The sequence below is a fragment of the Anser anser genome (genome assembly GCF_964211835.1).
Source record: "Anser anser genome assembly, chromosome: 4".
NCBI lineage: Eukaryota > Metazoa > Chordata > Aves > Anseriformes > Anatidae > Anser > Anser anser.
The window spans coordinates 57777210-57799148 of NC_139724.1; the positions used below are offsets into that span (position 1 = coordinate 57777210).

General features: G+C 36.2%; 1 protein-coding gene across 20 annotated transcripts in view; it reads left to right on the forward strand.

The window, feature by feature from the left end:
• The window catches only part of LOC310898358 (uncharacterized protein), a 222535-nt gene that overhangs the window by 10078 nt on the left and 190518 nt on the right, over positions 1–21939 (forward strand). For 2 of the 20 annotated variants that reach the window (XM_083833277.1, XM_083833282.1), the window contains exon 3: positions 7582–11711. The exons of the other annotated variants lie outside the window; for them this stretch is intronic. In XM_083833277.1, coding sequence (XP_083689403.1) covers positions 7582–7608 — 27 coding nt within the window. In that variant the 3' untranslated portion in view covers positions 7609–11711. The remainder of the gene's footprint in view (positions 1–7581; positions 11712–21939) is intronic. 20 annotated transcript variants of the gene reach the window in all.

The window sequence follows — 21939 nt, forward strand, 5'->3', positions numbered from 1 at the left end:
TTTTATGACCCTAATAATGTTCTCTTAACATAATTGTGTGGCATATAGTAATCTATGTTGAAGACAGAGGACAGCAAAGATCCCTATCTCTACAAAAGGAAATGCATTTAGGTCTAGAGGTCTTTGGAGAAAAAAGAACTAGGGTGTGGGGGAAGACCCTTGAATAAGCATGAGTGGGAGACATGATAGTAGAATTTCCCAAATGTTCCAGTCTTCTCTCTGGGCATCTTTTGCTTTATGTGTGATAACATTTGTTAGAATGGATGATTAAGTCTTTATAGGTTTCATAGCCAGAATGTAACTCTGGATACCCGGTACCCTGAGCTGGTGGAAGTGAATGGGGAACAGAATGTGGCCCTTATAATCCACAAGGAAATGGTTGGCGACCTGCTACAGCACTTAGATGTACACAAGTCGATGGGGCCGGATGGGATTCACCTGAAGGTACTGAGAGAACTGGCGGAAGAGCTGACCTAGCCACTCTCCATCATTTATCAGCAGTCCTGGCTATCAGGGGAGGTCCCAGTAGACTGGCAGCTAGCAAATGTGATGCCCATCTAGAAGAAGGGCCAGAGGGTAGACCCAGGGAACTAGAGGCCTGTTAGTTTGACCTCAGTGCCAGGGAAGCTCATGGAGCAGATTGTCTTGAGTGTCATCACGCGGCACTTGCAGAGCAAGCAGGCGATCAAGCCCACTCAGCATGGGTTTATGAAAGGCAGGTCCTGCTTGACAAACCTGATCTCCCTCTATGACAAAGTGATGTGCATAGTGGATGAGGGAAAGGCTGTGGATGTGGTTTACCTTGACTTCAGTAAAGCTTTCGACACCGTTTCCCACAGCATTCTCCTGAAGAAACTATCTGCTCATGGCTTGGACTGGTGTACACTTCACTGGGTTAAATACTGGCTGGGTAGCCAGGCCTAAAGAGCAGTGGTGAATGGAGTTAAATCCAGTTGGAGGCCGGTCACTACTGGTGTCCCCCAGGGCTCAGTATTAGGGCCAGTTCTCTTCAATATCTTTCTCGATGATCTGGATGAGGGGATCGAGTGCACCCTCAGTAAGTTTGCAGATGACACCAAGTTAGGTGCATGTGTCTATCTGCTCGAGGGTAGGAAGGGTCTGCAGGAGGATCTGGATAGGCTGGACCGATGGGCTGAGGCCAACTGTATGAAGTTCAACAAGGCCAAGTGCCGGGTCCTGCATCTGGGGCGCAACAACCCCAAGCAGTGCTACAGGCTGGGAGATGAGTGGTTGGAAAGCTGCCTGGCCGAGAAGGACCTGGGAATACTGGTTGATAGTTGGCTGAATATGAGCCAGCAGTGTGCTCATGTGGCCAAGAAGGCCAACAGCATCCTGGCTTGCATAAGAAGCAGTGTGGCCAGCAGGTCTAGGGAAATGATTGTCCCCCTGTACTCGGCTCTGGTAAGGCCGCACCCTGAGTACCGTGTTCAGTTTTGGGCCCCTCACTACAAGGACATGGAGGTGCTGGAGCCTGTCCAGAGAAGGGCAACGAAGCTGGTGAGGGGTCTGGAGAACATGTCTTACGAGGAGCGGCTGAGGGAGCTGGGGTTGTTTCACCTGGAGAAGAGGAGGCTCAGGGGCGACCTTATTGCTCTCTACAGTTACCTTAAAGGAGGCTGTAGAGAGGTGGGGATTGGTCTATTCTCCCACGTGCTTGGTGATAGAATGAGGGGGAATGGGCTAAAGTTGCACCAGAGGAGGTTTAGGTTGGATGTTAGGAAGAACTTCTTTACTGAAAGGGTTATTAGGCATTGGAACAGGCTGCCCAGGGAAGTGGTTGAGTCACCATCCCTGGAGGTCTTTAAAAGATGTTTAGATGTAGAGCTTAGGGATATGGTTTAGTGGAGGACTTGTCAGTGTTAGGTCAGAGGTTGGACTAGATGATCTTGGAGGTCTCTTCCAACCTAGATGATTCTGTGATTCTGTGATTCTGTGTGATTCTGTAATTTAGTGGAACGACTCGTAAGACAGAAGATTCAGAAATGAAAAGTAGTCCATGAAGGGAGCTAGAAAGGATCAGGTTGCCAGAGAGGTAACATAGATGTAATGACAACTGGGTACCATTCTGTAAAAAATGTTTGTGTGACCAGTTAAATTTTACTGAGATTAGGTTAGTTTAGGATAGGTTAAATCAGTCTGGAATACCTATCTGTGGAAGTAAAAACTTCAGCCAGTTCCTTTCATCTAGGAATATCTATTTTTCTCAAAGGAGTATGCAATGTAAAATATATAAGCAGTTCAAAACACTTAATTGAAGTCATATGAGATATTATACAAAGGGGAATTGGAGAACTGGAGAAAAACACATCTACTCTATATTCAATTAACTATATTATTAGGCTACAGAATTAGGTAGCATTTCTTTCCCTCCTTTTCCTCCAGAATATCTCATGTATACTTCCACCCAATCTCCCACTTATTGCAGGTTTTGTGTCCACTGTGCTACATATCAGATAGGAAGAAAGCACCTTGAGACTTAGTTTAGTGTGATCAAGAATGTTTTCCCATTGAGGGAAATGGAAGAAAGTCTTGCCAGACAAGTTGATTTACCTAGGTCCAGTTTCAGGGATTCCTTTCCCTGAAATACATGTATATGTATATATATATATATGTATGTATATATATAAAGTATATTTGGTTACCTCACAATAGACAGAAAATATTTGGCAAGCAGCTGTTGACAGATGTAAAATTCTATAAAATCATAGATTCGTCAATAGGACATGAAAATTGTTTATCAGTGATGTGCAAAATATGGTCACTTTTCTCTAGTTAGTTTCATCTGCAGAAAGACTTGGAACTAATCATTTAGGCTGCTTTTGTTTCTGTTATATGTACTTTAAAAGAAGAAATAGTAGCTTTTTAGAAAATACCCTTGTTTTTAATTAGCAAGAAGGATTAGATGTCAGCTAACTGCCTGTAGAAGAATGAAAGCATCATTACTGTTCCTCAGTCATGCTGGAAATGTAAGATCTAAGTCTGAGAACAGCCCATATAACAGTGCTTTCTCACCATGCAGACACTGTCATCAAAGCCACCACTCAAGCCCCCTGTCACATCTGACTTGCTGATTCAAAAAACTGCCCTTGGGTCAGACTGAGGACTAATCACTCATGAAATACTGTTTTTAAAATAATACTTTGCTCTTTTTAAAGGTGAAAGTAAGCTTTTAAATATTTGGTTCTTGCTTTATGTTTTCAATAGCAAGATTTCTATTAGCAATTCTTCATTAAACCTCATACTGTAGAGATACAAAAATATTCCTATCCTCTGGATGTTCAGTTGGACTTGAAACATATTTAAGAAGAAAAAGGCATACCTTTCTAAAAAAAGGACACATTTCCATTTTAAAGAAGAGAGCCAAACTCTCATATTTGATGTACAAGTAAAATGCAGCCAGAATCCCACTTATTTGCATCCTACTCTTGATAAGCTTTTTTTGGTTGACTGGTTTGCTTTCTTCAGTGTTTTGTTTCCCAGACCTGTCTACTTTTTATAAAAATATCTACGTGCCAATTTAAGGCATTCTGAAGTCAATCACTTGTAAATGTAAGCGTGTATTATGGGACTTTCCTCCACTTTAATGTGGTTAATGAATATGTTCCCATGACTTTTAAATGGTCTGGTGCCTCAGCACATTTTCAAAAGTACTCTATTTGAAGACATTTCCATTTATAATGGGGCTTAAATCTCATTTCCCTCAATATCTTCCCTCAGTTAGTCTTTTTTAAGGCTTCTCCGGAAAAAAAAATATATCTCAGCTGCTGCTCCTGCTCTTAATGCTTTCCTGGTATCAGTAATAGCAAAAACCGACTGATGCTTCACACTGCTACTCTTATAGAGACAATATGCAGACACTGCACTACCCTCCATTCATGACTGAAGAGCTCTGAGTTACCATTTCATATTACCTACATGCACTGCTTCTGCTTTGTGTGTCTGCTAAAGCTTCATGACTCACTTTAGTCTTTGTGACTACATTTACTCTGTAGGAACAGAGTAAGACTGGTAAAGATTTGCTTAATTTCAAGCTACTGCAGATCCTAACTGGAAAAAAAAAAAAAGTCACCTGAAATAGTAGTTCAGACAGTTTTCAATGAGTGAAAGGAGGCAAAATAGAAAGTGAGAAAAGAGGTGAAAGTTATACTATTTGATTGTGTCCTTCACTTGCTGAGTCAGCAGGAGCCAAGAGCTCTGCAGGGGCACACTTAGCCTTCACATTTCTCCACAGAAACCCCATCTGGCCAAGTAAATTGCCAGCAATTGAGAAACCATGCAGGAAGCAGTATCCAGCTATTCTCAGTCAGTGTGAAGGTTACTGTGTTGTAGAATGTAGTGGGAGAGGAAATATAGAAAATGTTACAAGGCTATACCTCTCACATACAAACATACAATAAAGGGATGCATCAAATATGTGATCAAATTTGAGCTGTCCACTGTAGTTCATAGACACATGAAGAATTAAACATTCTGGGAAAATTTAACTGCTGTTTTAAAAATGACCCAATAGTAGGCAATCTTCAGAAGAAAAATCTTCATGGAGAAAAAAGCTGGTGGAAATTAAATAGTCAAACTTTGCTATAGAATTTGCATTTGAGTTTCAAAATCAAAATTTTTTGCTTGCAATTTTTCTGTTATCTGAAGCCAATATTTTGGAGCTTCACTTGGCCTTTGCAAGGACCTGTAACTTTAAACTTCTTTCAAAAGGCCTCAAAAAATAAATGCCTTCCCTGGGTCTCTTAATGTGCAAGATTCATTCACATGCAACTACTGAACTGAGATATAAAACAAAGAAAAATATATCATCATTGCATAAAAGAACCCAATAGTTTATGTGGGGAAAACTCCAGAAGAATTTATCAACTCAATTTATCAATTTATTTGATTGATTTAATTGATAAATTTATCAATTCATCAACTGGCTTATACAAACAGTAAAATACCAACTACACTTTAGTGCTTTAGTTCATTGTTTCCCAATGAGTGAGGCTGCTTTCACTAGTGAAATGTACCAACATTAAAGGTGAGACACAGAACAGAGTATTATCCAATGAACGTATTAAATTAGGCTCTGTGTCCGGGCTGGCACTGCCAGAAGTAGCAAACTGAAGGAAAGAAGATGGGCAAGTACAGTATTGTGAAAAAAATGGGAAACAGGAGAAAAGGACAACATGGTGGAAAAACTCTCTCTGATTAAAGGAAAATATATTAGATAAGCAAATATCCCTTTGTCATATAGTTTCTTTAGTTCCCTGATGCTAACTATAGTTTGGTGTCAGTATTATCTTGGAAATCTGAGATACCCTCAGGCTACTAGGTCTCCCCATGCTGGATTATTGATCAAGCTCTTTACGTGATCTAAGCAGTTTACAAGGGGATCAGTTTTCTGGTTGCAGTAGGGAATGAATGATGGTTCAGATTCAAGATGGTCAATCTTTTGTGTTTGATTGGAAGTATTTGGATTTCAGCAGGAGAACTTCAATTTTAGTTTGAGAATTTTTGTTTTCACTGAATTAATCTTGATTTCCGTAAGCCTCCTAAAGTGTTGACTCAATTGAGGACAAAAAAGGTGTCCCAAGAACAAATTAGCAGGTTGGTGAACACTTACACCCCATGAATTTTCTAAATCAGTAACACCTAGTCAGTAAGGGTGGAAGTATGTGTCACAACAGCAGTGAGGCAGAGAGCAGAACAGAAACTAACAAACTTCCCTTAAAGATAACTAAATATATTTTATTCTATAAAGAAGTAGAATATAGATATTACCTTTGTCTACTACCTTGCAGCTATTAAACTTGTATTTGGATCAAATTTCTACTAGTAATAGGTAATTTAAAAAATAAAAATGTTTACTTCATATATTTATAATTTTGGTACAAAAGATAAAGAAATGGACAACTAACTACATTCTTTCCAGCAATTTAGAAAGGCTGATGAATATTAAAGTATAGTGAATGCTGAAGAAATTATTTCAGTAATTCCCTCCAAAGATCATAAATTAAGAAAATATATATATAAAAATAAATTTAAAGAAAAGTAGTCACAGTTGTAATCTTGCAATACTTTGGTCCAAAATTGTGAATAAATATAGATTTAGGTCTATTCAAACAGTCTATGCATTTACAAAAACTATTTACCAAACAACAATGTTCTTACTCAAGTAGAATTGCTGTCCTTTCAGTATCGAGTCTGAGTATATATGTTATTTCTGTTTGTCTGTTTGCAATACAGTAACCATGACACACTATGCATATTTAATACCATGTCTTGATCAATTGTACTGTTGGGTTAGCTTCTGAAAGTTCCAGGAGACATCAGGGTGGAAGTTAGCAACCATATTTAGGTTTTCTGCTGCTGTTCCCCACCACTTTTAACAATGTGCTCTTTTACTGCAAAGATGCCTTCCTGCAATCACATCCGTATTATTTCCTCACAAAAAACTTGGCAGCAGGATGGGGTCAGTTGCATTACCTTTGGGCAGAATCTTTGAGTGGTTACAAAGCAGAACCTTTTCTTTCTTTCCATGGTGTATGGAGCTTGCATTCAGTTCTGGTGAGTCCCAAAGAACTACTTGGGAAAGCTGATGCAGACTTTTTTTTTTTTTTTCCAAGATACAATTCCCTGTGTTCACCAAGGAATGGTGGGCTCAATCTCATTCTCCTGTGGACTTCAGTTCTATCCTAATTCATCAACGGATGGCAGTAGAAAACTCCCTACATCTCTATGTTCACACCAAAGGCCTTATAAATGACCCTATTAATAACAAAGGAAGGGAAGAAATATATATATATATATTGCTGCCTAAGTCTTCTGTATATAATGTGTTAATCTAAACTTTTCCGTGCAGTGCTAAAATGTCATAAAGATTAATTTTATGCTGAGTCTGAATGACTAGAAGCAGCTGCTACTTTTGGAATGGCTATCTTCCTTGTCACCTCCTATTTTTAAATTATTATTTTATTGAAATTGATTCTTTTTATTTTTCTTGTTGTGAAAGAATATAGTGATATAGAGTATAGCAAATCCTTTGCTTTTCCCACTGATTAGATTACTGTAATGAAGAATCAGTTCTCTGATTGCAGTAAATACATTTTTTTTTCTTCCAAATGTCTTCATTAAAGTGACAGAACAAGTAATTTAATAAGTAGTTGTACTAGTTTTTGAGACATACCTCACTAGATTTTGGTGTTGTATTAATTCCTCCCCCTTCAAATCAAGTAGGTGGTATAATAAACTCAGTGAATTCTTTATATAGATTGAAACATTGAGAAACATTGAGATTGAAACATTGAGAATATACAGTAGTTTTTTTTTTTTTTTAAATGGATGTTGATATCTTGGCATTGCCAACTAAGGAAAAAAACATTACCATAAAAATTTCTAAGAAGCATTTTCTTGTAATTTATAATAGTTGGTGTCTGACATAGAAAACCTCACATTATATAATTCTCTTTTAGCTTCAAGGCATATGAATTAGGCCCAGAGTTCCTGATAAGAATTCTCTTCCCACCTCTTTCACTAACTTATCTTAATATTTCTTTGTGCTTCACAATTTGCCAGCATGTTTCCTATGGTGAGAGAAACTGATTTCAAAGAAAAGGAAGGAAGGAAGAAGAAATGGTTCTTTCAGGCAGTACTGGAGGGAGTGGCTTACAGCTCTAAACATAATGGAAATGTTTGAATTCCTAAGCCAATGATTTAAATTGAGGTAGGTTTAACTCAAATCTTCTTCAAAATGGGAAGACTGATTTCCCTTCAATTCAGTGTGTGGATTTAGTTATTTTTTTTTTTTTTAGATTAAACTTTAAACACTGAAGATGTGTTGGCTGTGTGTGTTATCGAGCCCTGGCGTACTTGGCAAGGGAAAGTGTATGTCCTAGAAGTAGTGCAGAACATTTTGCCTCCACACACTGTTCTACAGAAATTTTGTGGGAAAGCCAGCAGAGTGTCAAAGCCATAAAGACTGAAGCCTCATTTTTTAAGTTTTTGCTTTCTGCTTTCTCGTCTTTTTTTTTTTTTTTCTCTAAGAAACAGACAAACCTACCTTAGTAGAATAGGCTTTGTTCCCATGAGCATACATATTTCTTTTGATTCCTACTCTTCCTCTGATCTGTTTTTTTATTTTTATTTTTATTTTTTTTTATTTTTTTTCTCCTAAGTATTGTAAACTTTCCTTATAAATAGGGAGAAAAGATAAATAATATGGTAAATATTCAAGTCACTGCAGATAAATTTTGGCACCTTGTAGTTATCTAACTAGTTTCAGCTTGTGTCATTTTCATATGAATAGTTTTGGAAAAAATGAAAGTAACATCAAATCTTTGGCTATAGGCATAAATAATGGTGCTGCCCCGATATTATCTTATTCTTACAAAAAATACAGCCAGGATTATAAAAATGAGTTTTTAGCTCAAGTATATCCACTTGATTGAGAAGACTGATAACAAGATTGCTACATGCTAGTAAATATAAACTAATAATAAAAGATAAGATTTAAAAGATAAGCATTCATATACAGAGCAATAGTTGCAGAATCTTCATTCAGCTCTATCGTGCTGTCTTTAATATACTATCATATACATTTATTTCCAGGGGACCCTGGTTATTTAGCATACTCCCTACATTTTGAAGAAAGGTATGTGTTCCAACTGTTCAATGTGTCTTCTTGCTCCCTGTGTTGGGTGGTAAAGAACTAAGAGAGTGAAAACTTTATCATTTGTTCATCAGGGTTTTCTCATGGTAGTGCTAGTATTTGGAAGGTAGTACCTTCCATTGTAAATTATTTCAAGATATGTTTTAATAAAATGTCATGTAATATTAATTGCATGACACTTGACAGCAAGAAGTCTTTGTATTCGGAACTGAACCTTGTTTCAATGATCCACCAGCAAATACCTCTGCAACCCTGGGACCATGTTCGTGTTAAATATTGGAAGTCTACACCTTTTATTTTACTTGTTTTGAGAAACTAGCAGTGTGTGTACACAGCATACAGCAGGCCAAAACCCAGCAAACCCTGTCTTCAGCTATTGGCGTATATGAACCTTGCTGCATCAATTCAGGCAAAGGAGTGTGTATTCAATGTCTATTCAGCGTAATAGAGAAGCTAGAGCGAGGGCTACTAATCTGGGCCAAGCACTTTACTAATTCAGCAACACTTTCTAGCTTCACAGTTGATCTATGTTGCAGTGGTCATTCATCCCCACAGAAGCTATGGAGGGGCAAGGGAAGCCCTTGTGTAGCCTGCAAGTGGTGGGTTTTTTTTTGTTGTTCTTTTTTTTTTTTTTTTCCTGAAATGACACCAAAACCAAAAGTGTATGTTGCGTGGCTGGAAGTATGACATAAGAACACGTGGGCAGCTGACATCTGGTTTTGCTGTGTACAAGTGTGTGTGTATGTTTGACTGTGGTGGTGCATGTGCCAAGACAACCCTGTCGCAGTTTTGTTCATACTGCCTTACTTTACTTTGGAGTAAATTATCCCCAGGTTCACACTTAAAGTTTCCCTGAGAGAAAACTAGCTGTGACAGTTCAAAAGAGAGCCCAGGAGCAAACTGACATACAAGCAGTGTGAACAGTCAATGAACTGCAGAGTGAAGTGAAATGGAGTGCTAAGTTGTTCGACAGCATGCATAGGTGACTTAGCTCACATGTATCTTGTCAACTGTTTCTGAATGGCACTGATGTCCTGAGGAGACATACCCTGAAACACCATTCTCATATCTTGAGTTACCTCTGCAAAGATTCCGGCACAAAGATATGTACACCATTTTCTTTTGCTTTTGAAGACATTTTGATGTCAATATCTTTCATTTGACATACATTTATTCACAGAATAAAACAGAATGGTAGGGATGTAAGGGACATCTGGAGGTCAGCTTTGTATATTCAAAACACTCTTGACTCTTCTATTTTCAATGATACAACACCAAAAAATTAAATTACTATTTCCTTTTGTTATAAACAAATATTTCTACAAGAAGGCCTTATATTTAAAGACTGTTCTTTATGTGTCCTGTGATATAAAAAACTTCAGTTACTCTTGATAATTTCTATTATCTCTATTCTATTTTAAATATGCCTGTTAATAATTTTTCACTTTTTTTTAACCAAAATATCCCACTGCTGTCTAATTTTACCCAGCTACTAGAAAGTGGTATTTCTTTCTTTACATTTACCTTCTCTAAATTTCTTTGAGATATTTTACTTCAGTTAAAAAAAAAAAATCCAGTAAAAGTATTAGATAATATTAGTATTCATCTTGTATTGTCTAGTCTGTAACTGTCTTTTAAACAGATCCATTTTCTTGGTTCACTTTGTAGAGATCAGACAGAAAAAATAAAACTCAGAGAGTTTTTGAGAACTTGCTTTCTTTTCTTTTTTAATTTCTGTAACCAGAAACAAACAAAAAATCAAACAAAAAAAGGCAAACAAACAAACAAACAAACAAACAAAAACCCCACCACAACACCCACATACCCCACCTGTACGTCTGTAACAAATTTGATTTGAAGTATTCCCTTGTTTTGGAAAGGCCTGACATTTCAAACTCTGCTCTTTAAAATACTATTGGAAGAAAATTGTCTAGCAGTAGAATGTAAACTTTCAGTTGCTTGAACAAAGTATTATAGGTGGTGAGACTCACATTGAACAGTTAAAGTGAACTTTAAGCAGAAGTTAAACTCCTACACTCAAAACAGCAGTTCAGAGTGCCACTATTAGCACTACTTCACAATGGAGAAACCCATCTTTCAGACTATGAAATTTGAGGTGATCCTCAGTCTCTGGGATACTGCTCGAGGAGTGGGAGGATTTTGCCCAGAACAGTCAGGAGAGAGTCTAACCCCTAAATTTCCAAAGTACCCTTTCTTCATATATGTTTTTTGGTTCAGCGTCCTTCTGATATGAAATGAACAAACTCAAAATTCAGACCATACCCCATGTGCTTTGTCTATCAAACTACAGAAATTGCATGCTCTTGTTCAGGCCTGTGAACTCCTGCATACGTGGCTGAACTGTAGCTGAACTTCAATAGGAAGGGTAGATCTGAGAAACTGATTTTAATATCTCCAGGTGAATTGATCCCTTTTCAGACTTTCTGGGTAAATTACTGTGCAAAACTGGACAATTAGCCACTGTTAAAGAAAGGTAAGTTTTGTTTGGCTTAATTGGTAGCCTCAAAAGATAAATCTGCTCCGAGTGAACAAGACACATAACATCTAGAAAAAGGAATGGGAGCTCAGATGCAAAACTGCACTTAATATTTCAGTTAGATAGTTTTAGACAGCTTTTTGTGCAGCCTGTACTTAATTTTTTATTGTATAGAGATGTTTAACACTTTAAATAATTGTGATGCAGGCAGTTATTTCATTTTCTGCATTGGGACTACTATAATTGATATTCAGAACTGAATGTGGTTTTCTGATACATTTTATTTCTGGTGTCTTTTATGTAAAAAAATGCAGTCAGGAGTGGTATTATGACACCCTTCCATTGGTACATGAAAACACAGCCATCTGGCATTTATGTTTCATAATTTTGCCCATTTCTTTGCCACAGACTATTTTAGTACTTCGGGGAACCTTCTTTTACTTGGTACTTTTTGTCAGAGTGAAAAATCAATGCTGAAAACCATACAGCCTGTATTAATCAAATCTCTTTTTCACAGCGTACTCCCTGCTGAATGATTTGGTAAGGATTTCAAATTGCTTATGCTGAAGGATTATTCTGTAAATATGAAATTTTAAAGAATTGCTGAATTCATCTTGTCACCTGCATGATTTAATCAATTTTGAACCCCTTTTTTTCCAGTCAATTTTTTCAATGTTAAAATCTCTTTGCTGTCTCTCAGTTTATGAAGGTAATGTCTGTATAGCCATGTTTTTAAAGGAAACACAAACAGGAAACAATTTAGCTGAGTTATGAAGAATCTACTGTATAGCAATTGTACAGATAGTTGAGAGTTATTCTTTCTCCTTCTCCAAGAGTTCTACTCATTGTCTTCTCTTTCCACTTTCTTATGTTTTTAAAGAGTAAATTGTTATCATATAGTTATCATTCACTTTTGTGGACCAACACCATTCTGAAGTACTCATAAGTACTTCTTGTTATTCCACAAACATTTAATACATAAATTGCCATTTTAGTTGCTAATTTGGGTCTACTTTAATCTCCAGGACACAAATCAGTAAATGGCAACAAGAATTGTTCTTACTTGAGCATCCCAAGAGGATGTCTGTGGTTCTAGGAACTCCTAATCAACTCTGCCACTTTTGGCACTAGGATTGTGGTGATTGCTACTGCCAAGTACCAACAATAAAGTCTTACTTCCCACACTTAGTTGGTTCACCAGCTCTAGGCAAATGAACATGATCCCATGTATGCTCTGCCTACTTCTTTGCCTTCTGGAAAAGGAAGGATTTTTTTTTTTTTTTTTTGCATATTCTTGTATTCCTTTATCTTAGGTCTCCCTTACTCCAACGCATAGGTATCTCATTGAACTAAAAATCTAGCCTTATATAGAGTCTTTTCCAAAAATGTCTAAGTGTTTCACAATGGTTGGAAAGGCAAGGTAAGCTGAGGTCAGAAGCACTTCAGAACATCTATGAAAAAATATCAATCTCTGAAGTTGCTCAGAAATTGGCTCTAGTCCATCCTCTCCACACTATTTTTTCAGCATTTTTAAAGTACTTTCTACTTTGTGACTGTGGTCACATGAGCTATCAGTTTACTTCTATTCTGAAGCTGCGTTTTTAGAAATGACCCTGCATTTCTAGAAATGACCCTCATTTCTGGATGTGACATGCAGAGAAGAATGACACAGAGGTACAATCCAGAGATTTTTGCATCTATTATTCCTCTAGACAATGAATTGAGATCTACTTCTCACTAAAAATAAAGCAAAGACATTTTGAAAAACACAGTTATGGATGAAAATGCTGAGGAAGTGTGAAATATAGTGTCAAAAATACTGAAGTGTGGAAGCTCATCTGTATGATATCTGCATTCTTTAGGTACTTAAATTCTTTTGCCCCTTAATAGGGTGAGGGATTTAGAATGCTATTTAGCTACCTCTCTCTTGTCAGTTATGCCAATAAATAGGGAATTAAACCAAAGGATTATCCATAAAATAGATTATAGTTCAAAGCATCATTGCAGAAAACAGCAGTCAGACAAATAGAAAATTAGTCTATTCTCTTGGTACCCTGTGTGTCAGGGATTGGAAGAGAAGTGATAACATTGCCCCATTAAAGCAAGTCAGTACATTTTGAAGCACATAAAGAAGTTTTAAAAAGTTGAGAAGCTAGAATAGATAAGCCTTTATTTTTTTTTTTTTTTTTTGTGAGCACAGAACCCTTTTCATTTAGTGGCTGACAATCACTAATGTTGCCTTTAGTATTGAGCAACACTGGTAATTTTAGCAACATCTAGTAGTCACTGCAGTTAGGAGTATGTAAATATTTTCATTGCAACCAACATTTGTCAGACATGAAGACTTCAGCTATTTCAAACTGTATAAGTAGAGTACTTTTAAAAGATGTAGTAACGACCACCACCACTTAACTTCTTGATCATCCCCCCAAATCCATAAAGTCATTAAGGTCTACACTGGAAAAGTACCCTGTTGCCAAAGTTCCTCAGCAAGTTATTCTGTGAATGGTCACTGAAAGTGTTCAGCTATTAGAGAAAACATGAAGAAACTATTTTTTTTAGTCCCAGAATTGAAAATGCTATTTTATTTTTATTTATTATCTTTTCTGTTGAAGATTTTTTGTTCTGTATATAGCTACCACTAAAATAATTTCAGTACCCATTCTATAACACCATAATAGATCACCAGTTGGTCAACCTTATTTCCCCTAAGGCAAACCACCTCAGCAAGTCTGGCAAGTTATTTAAATTACATGTCACCAGAGGCTTTATAAGGTTCAGTGAAACTGCCATTTTCTGGCACCAGTGGCAGTAGGTAAGCCTTTTGAGATAGTTTGAAGGATTTGGCAGCAATGTGGTTCTTCAAACACTTAAGAAAAATCTTTCACAGAAATTCCATGGGTGGGTAAAATAAGATTTTCTTTTCTTTTTTTTTTTTTTAATTTTAGGATTTTACTTTAGTTTATGGTGTTATATAAGACATCTGTGCACTTACAACAGTAGTATCAATTACTATATTGGTGTTAAAACAAAAACTCCCATACTGAGACAGATCACTCACGCATCTAGTAGGCTTTATCTCCACTCCTGTGCCTTGTCCTTGTACTTTTCCTTTTCATTCTTCTCTTCCTTCTCCTTCTCCTGATACCAATATAAATGTTATAGTAGAAGTTACAATGTCCTTCAGCAAATTATTGTGACTTTTATTTTCTCTCTTTTGTTAATATTTTATTATTGTTCTTACTCAATCAGTAACCTTAAATATAAAGATGACCTTATAACACCTGGAACAACTATATTAAATAATCAGGATTATGTTCGATTAACAAAAAGACTTTGGTTAGCTGTAACGGTTACTGTACCAAAGTTCTGTTTTCAGTTTTCAAAATACTGTTTTTCATGTACTTTTGTGTTTGCTTGCATGCATGTAAGACACATACTGTACTTTGCAATCAAGAGAATAAAGGAAAATCAAAGAAATGCCCACCTTAGTGTGCTTAAAAAAATGCTACACATATCTCCCACTGCATTTCTGACTGACAGTTTTTGAAACTAAGATTGACAACATGTAGGATGTAATGAGTGGGAAGACGACTGGAGTGTTGAGCTTATAAAAGAGGTCTGCCTTTAGAATAGCACTAGAAGTTGTTACAGTGATCTGCTAGTGCATTTGAAAAACAATATGATAAGCAGTATCTATATAAAAGACCTCCCAAATGATGTAAATGTCTCATTTTTTAAATTATGATTTGTATTTGTGGATTCCCACATTCACATATTTGCTTTCTCAAAGCAATGCTGTAACTATTGATATTTTTCATACAAAATGAATATAAAGATAGTGGGGTAAAGAGATATAGTAATGGCTAGTGAGAGGACAGCAACATGAGACTGTGCATATACTACTAAGTAAAAAACAATAAAGGAGTGAGAATTTCTAAGAACTGCAAGTCTAAATGTCTGAGATAGGTGAAAAGGACTAGCTCATTTCCACACTGCATAAAGCTATCTAGCCTAGTAGAGGTTTGTCAGATCCACACTGCATAGCACTTGACTGTTTCAGCCAAACCCTTAAGGACTTAAGAGAGCACCTTTATTTTACAGGTGTGAGATTTTGTGGCAGGTGTGCTATTTTCCAGATTAAAATGCCTGAACTACTGTGAAAGCTATGTTGCAGCTTCCTAGAGCTTCCTAATTTTTATTAGGAAACTCAAGGGATCATGTATTGGCAGTTTTGACGTGTCACGTGAGGAACTGTCATGTGCAACTGGGTGATTAGTCTGTGAGGATGGTATTGGAGGTCTGTGTAGAATATTTGGAGAGAAAATTGGCATGGTTTCATCTGTGTAGACTTCTGGGATCAGTTCATGAAGAAAACTGTTTCCAAAAGTCTGCTCAGACTTTGTCTTGAAGAGAGATATTTGGAGTAGTCCAAAGCATAATTAGGGAAAGAACTACCAGTTGAGCACATGTAGATGAGCAGAGGTCTAGATCTTGAGTAACCCCCCTCTTTCATTTATTAGGACAGGTGGAATGGTGGAACTCCAGATAGCAGGAGTCAGGAGTGGCTTCTTTTACCATTGTACAAAAATTAAATTAGGATTAACTCATACATTAACAACAATGAAAATGAAAAAGCCTAAAAAAGTCACATCATGACTCAAAGCCACAGAAAGTCCTATGCTCTCACATTTCTCTCCTTTTTCAGTTGTGGAAATATGCCAGCATGTATGCCTTTTATTTAGAGCTTGCAGTTTTATATGACTACTCAGCCTGTGCACTGGAGAGAAACATCCAGATGTGCACTTTCTTCTAGTTGACCATTCCCATCTACCTGTAAAAAAGGTGAATTAATGGTCCTGTGTAAGCTCCTTGCTTCTAATCTTGGTAGTGGTTTTATAAGCAGCAAATGTAGGCAGCATGAATGTTGAACAGCCTCTTAATTCCTGGTGTGGGCAAAAAGCCAAGATCACAATCTGCCTCTTCAAGACTTGACACATTCACAAAACACTGTAATAGAGTATTGTTTATTTATAGAAATATGGACCTGTTTGAACTTTTCTGCTTTTATATCAGAGGATAAAAGCTGAAGATATCTTCTATAACCTATGACATGGTGTGTCTCCCTCTGAACGCTGGTAATAATTACGGTGCCCAAATGAGTCTAGACCTTTAAGATTCCTATGCTAAAGCAATGCCATCTATCCAATGCATTTTTCTGGTTCTCAGCACTATAGGAAACTCATCTGATTATTATCTTACTTTTTATTCTATTTCTTTTCTATTATACAGAGCCAATTTGTGTCCCTTAATTAAGATACGATGCAGCATGTGGGGTAAAACACTAACAAAGTGTATAATAAAAAAGTGCTAAAATAGGATTTGTGTGTATTTCAGCGTGAAACCTGTTCTTGGGAATTCCAGGATAATTTCCCACATGTAATAGAAATTTGATTGTAACAATTGTCCTGACACTTGTTTGAATCTTGAAACATCATGAGTCCCAAGCTATTGGAGTGACTGGACTGTGATGTCTCAATGCAGCAGAACTTTAAAAGCCATATTTTGCATATTGGATTTTCAAATAATTGTTAAATATCCATTTGAAAACGTTGTAAAAAAACTGGCATGCCTGTGCATCATAGAGAAGTTTGTAGGCCATGTGTACTGTTTCTATATGTGCTACCAAGAATCAAAGATATTTCTAAAAAAAAGCCTGCTTTCTTTCATAACCGAAGTAAAAATGCTGTGTTAGGAAACACAGCTCTAAACCCTGCTTCTCTCCTTTGACTTGGATTAAATTTGACAAGATATTCAGACATTGGGGCAAGCAGACAACAGTGAAAAAGAGGACATGAGCTGTGACTGACTGTGCTTTTGTCACCATTCTCAAGAGGTGTCATGGTAATGTTTAGTGGAACCACAGCAGAAAGGACAATTATATCTGCAAGGCACCATCTAGCAATTAATATTTGCAATACCACAGTATAAATTTAATGGGGATAAGTGACTTTGAAACTTTCACATGCTGCTGCGTTGATTGTAGCAGCAGAATCAGGATGCAGGGAACAAGCCTTTCACATCTCTTACTCCCTAACCAGCAATTCAGGGAAAGGTGCTTCAGTGCTTATTTATCTCTGAAGAAAGGCTTTTGTGCACAAAAACTTCTTTTTCTTTGCCAACTTTATCAGTTGGTCTAATGAACAAAATTACCTTTCTCCATAACTTTTGCCCTCTTGTTCCTTAACTTCCAGATACTGCAGAGACCAGAGAAAGAAAAGGGAGAAAGGTTATCTCCCTTACTTTCTTTTCCTTATTCATACAGGCAAGCAGCATAAACCCTCAGTTTATTACAGGTATTCTCCACTATTTCCATATATCTTTTTTCTGCAGTGTAAAAGACATATTTATACCTTTTCATACTAACAGATGTTAATGAAGAGATAAAATGTGTAAATACTAATGTCACCACTCACAGAAAAGTCAAATTCTTAAATTAATACCAGTTACCTTTATTGTGTGCCAATGCAGGAAACAAGGGCACTTACAAAATCATTTTCCTCTAAGCAGACTACTTTTCTGCCTCACTTAAGAGCAGGCAGACACAGAAAGATATCCTTATTAGCACAGAGTAAAATAAACTGTAAGAGTAAAAGCAGAAATGGGGAAGAAGCTCTTCACGATGGAGTCAGCCTAATCTTGTTCCTCCTTTAAATGCTGCTGTGTATATAACAGATTTTAAACTTGTACTCTAACTCTAGGTCTATTACAAATGATGTATCTTATAGGCTCAATCCAAAACAATCTTCTAAAAAGCTGTTATTTTGACTTTTGGACATCTTTACATATTTGTGTGTTGGGGGAGGAAGCATTTGTCAGGTATGTGCTAACAAGTAATGAAGATTTATACCTTATTTGGGGATGGGCTGTATTCCATCATTTTTCATTTTCTGACATTCTAGCATTTGGGATTTTTTAAACAGGTGAGTAATTTTTGCAAAGGAGAATACTATTCGTAATCAGAGTTGGATGAGGTCCCTCAAAACATGTTTTCAACCCTACATTGATTTTAACAAAATTTATGCTTAAAAATTATTAGGTTATCCAAGTTCTTGGTGAATTTGGAGAATGTATATATCAGTGCACGGATGCCTCAGATACTCTCAGAAATGGTGTAAAATTGTGGCAATTTTCAAAATTACTACTGAGAAAGGTAAATATCTAATAAGATTGGTAGATTTAATAACATGTTTTATACCTTTAATTTTTTGTCATTTTTTATCTAACTCTATGAAATATAAGTGATGGAGAACCATGTCCTATTTTTCCATTTTCTTATTCATTAGGGCTATTTTTAATCAAATGAAATATGAATTAGAAAAATTCAGTCATAGTAGAGTGTCATGGACTGATGAAAAAGTAGCTACACCAAATCCATTCAAATATTCATAAAATATTTCACCTTTTCCTAGGGCTGAATTAATTTTTCTTTCCTTTTGCCCTTATTTGGTGAACTTTTCTCTACAAGGAATGATTTAGTTATAGTCATTTCATCTCCTGCATCAAGCTACTTGCTTGGTTCTTTGAAACAGATCAGTGAATTTCTGAATGGTGTTAGTTGTGCTAAAATCTTATCAAGGGCGCCTGAAGTCCTTCCTAATTTCTAAACAGCTATTCCATATGTATGTATCCTTTTACAGCAGTGCCTAAGTTTATTAGCACCAAAAGGATTAACTGACATCTGGAATGCTTTCACATGTTTTCAGAGGTATTTATTTAAGGGATATAATTATCTATTTCTATTACTTATTTCTCTACTTGAGTAAGGCACAACTGAACAGACACCCAGATTTACAAGAGCATTCTGAAAAGACAGTCATAATTCTGATCATTTAGTTTGTAGAGCTGTTCAGTAACTTCACAATTGCTTGCTGCTTATAGCACTTGTCAGGGAAATCTGAAAATTTCCCTTTTAGATTTGCATTATCTTGAGAGAGAGAAGAAAGTCATATCTTCTAAATTCTGGAAAGTCACCTTTCCATTTCTGCTGAAACTGTAAAGAAACATGGTACAAAAGAAGAAGAGGATATTTGACTCTAAATGGTAAAATAACCTAATCTGAATAGGTCTAATCTAACAAATACTTCTTTTTATTTTTTATTTTAAACAAAGTTTCTTCCAGTGGTGGTCTAATACAATAGAAACATATTACAATGAACGCGCTTCAGTATTTCCCAGCTGAGACACCAGTTCCCTCTTATCTTTCTATTCTATTCTGTCCTCAGGGTTTTGCATTTTTTTGGGCTACCAAAAAAAAAAAAAAAAGAAAGAAAAAAGGGACAGCAGGTTTCTTCCCCTTTCAGCATGATGATTAAAAGTATGTTCTTAAGATATAATTTTAATTCCTGTGCAGCTGAATAGCTGAATTAGGCATCTCCCTCCCCATCTTCCTAGGAAAGTGCTCTAGCATAAAGTCTTAAGAAAAGATAAAAGACCACTGTCATATCTCCTGTAAAAGAATCAGCCTCGGCTATCCATCCCAGAAGAAGCTGAGACAGGCTAGGTCTTGGGAAAGACCTACTTAAGAGAAATGACTAAAGAAAAAGGTAGACACCTAACTTAGATATAGTGAATCACAACATGGAGATTTTTGGTGATTTAATCTAGGTTTAATGGAGGTTTTCAGAACCATCACCCCTCCTTCATTGATGAAGGAAGGAATTGAAGCCTAGTTGTTTTTTTTTTTTTTTTTTCGGGGGGGGTGAGTGTGTGGGAACTGGATTTATCCTCACCACTCCAACAGAGATAGCTACCTGGAATTTAAATCTCTCAGTGTGTAAAGTAGTCATGCCGGAAGCCAGCGCCCCCCCCCCCCCCCCCCTTTTTTTTTTTTGGAAAATTTCTTTTGTTCTTCCTTTATTTATTTTGAAAGCAATTTGAGCTTGAACTTGGAAAACAATGATCCTTTTGACTTTCATGAACACAGAATAAGGCTTTTAATGATAGCATAACATTTCATTTCTTATTTTTCTTAAAAAACAACAGTAAACAACCCACCCCCGAAATATTTCAGTATTTTGCAAGTGTTATACCAGACACTTCTCTGATGTTCATATACGACATTTCTGTTTTTCTTAAAACAAAGAGTATTAAGTACAGTTACACGACTTTCATTTGAAAATCAAAACCAGTTATTACCTTGGAGAAGTAAAAAGTAGTGTTTTCTAAAACTTACCTATATCCATGCTCAAATTACCTCCAAGATTAGAAGAAAACACTTAGATTTTTAAAGAAATAACATATGCTATTTAAGTGCATTTTCACAGACAAATGTACCATTGACTGGGTCAAATATTGATAAAAGCTCCATGAAATGTGAATCATTTTCTCCTCAGAAGTGAGTATTTCACTCAGTACTAATCTGTAGTTTGCAAAAGAATATTGCTCCAATATGATCACCTGTTCCCTAAAAAACAGGAAAAAAAAACAAAACAGGATGTCATTTGTGTCATTATTTTCTTTTTAGCATAAGGAAAAAATCTTGGTTAAAGCTGAAGTCTGGGTTTTCCTTTTCTATTTTATATCCTCTAGTGACTTTTTGCTATTATGCTTCATTTATAAGTGTAAAGAAATATATTCAGGTACACCGCCATACGTAGATGGTATTCCCACACTGAATGATTTCACATGGAATTTATTTATTTTTTTTCCTTTGTTTTTCTTCTTTAAATATTAATAGGTTCATCTTTAATAAATAGAGTATATAACTGTTCTCTAAGTATTGAAAAGGATTACATTTACTGTGTAAAGATATAGAGTTTCAAAATCAGTATGCTATACTTGAACCAGTTATATAGATGACTATTTTCTTCAAAGTAGCTGGCTACTTTTTTTTTCTTTGTTATGAACAAATTTCTTTCAATAAATTGTATATTTGCCCTATTTTCTGCTGTTTCAGCACTGACAACCTAAGGCAATTTCTTTCTTCTTTCAGTCTTCTTAAAACTCACAGACCTATATTAATGGCTTGAGTTTTGGATCCTGCACCACATACTAAGATGCTTATAGAGTGAGAAAGCTTGCAGTTAGACTTTTTAAAAAGACAAAAAAGAGTTTGTTGTGTTTGATAGGTTTTCAGCAGTCTCAGAAGATAGCATCTTGTTTATCTGATTCTGTGCATGAAATGCTTGCCAAAAGAAGTGAATATTACCTGAGCAATGCTCTTCATAATCCTAAATCAAGAAATAATAACACATTGCTTTACAAATGGCAGAACAGACAATTGAATGGCACTGTCTGATGCTGCTGTGATGTTATCCCTTTTTTAGGTCATTATCTTCAGCAAGAGCTTTGCTGTTTTATCAGCTGCAATTTAAAATACAGGTGCTTCTAATGTTCTTTCGAAGACTTAGCTGATAATATCAGGTAAAGTGAATTTGGGGTTTAGTACAACTAATTCTTGTTACTTAAATTGCTATTTTTAAAGAGATGCAAATCACAATGAAAGTTCACAATGTACCAACTTTTTGGTTTAATAGTAACGTAACTCCAGAATATAACTGTTTTTTTTTTTTTTTGTTAATACCATTCCACAGTTTCACTGATGTTACCTCTAATAACATATGAATACATGATGCTGACTCAAGTAGAAGATGAATCAAGGAGCTGCATTTTCTTTGAATACGAAAAAGAAAAGGCAGCATTGAGTTTTCAGTACTAAGCAGCTATGAGTGGCTAATATATTTGGCAGCACTTCGCATCCTTCAAG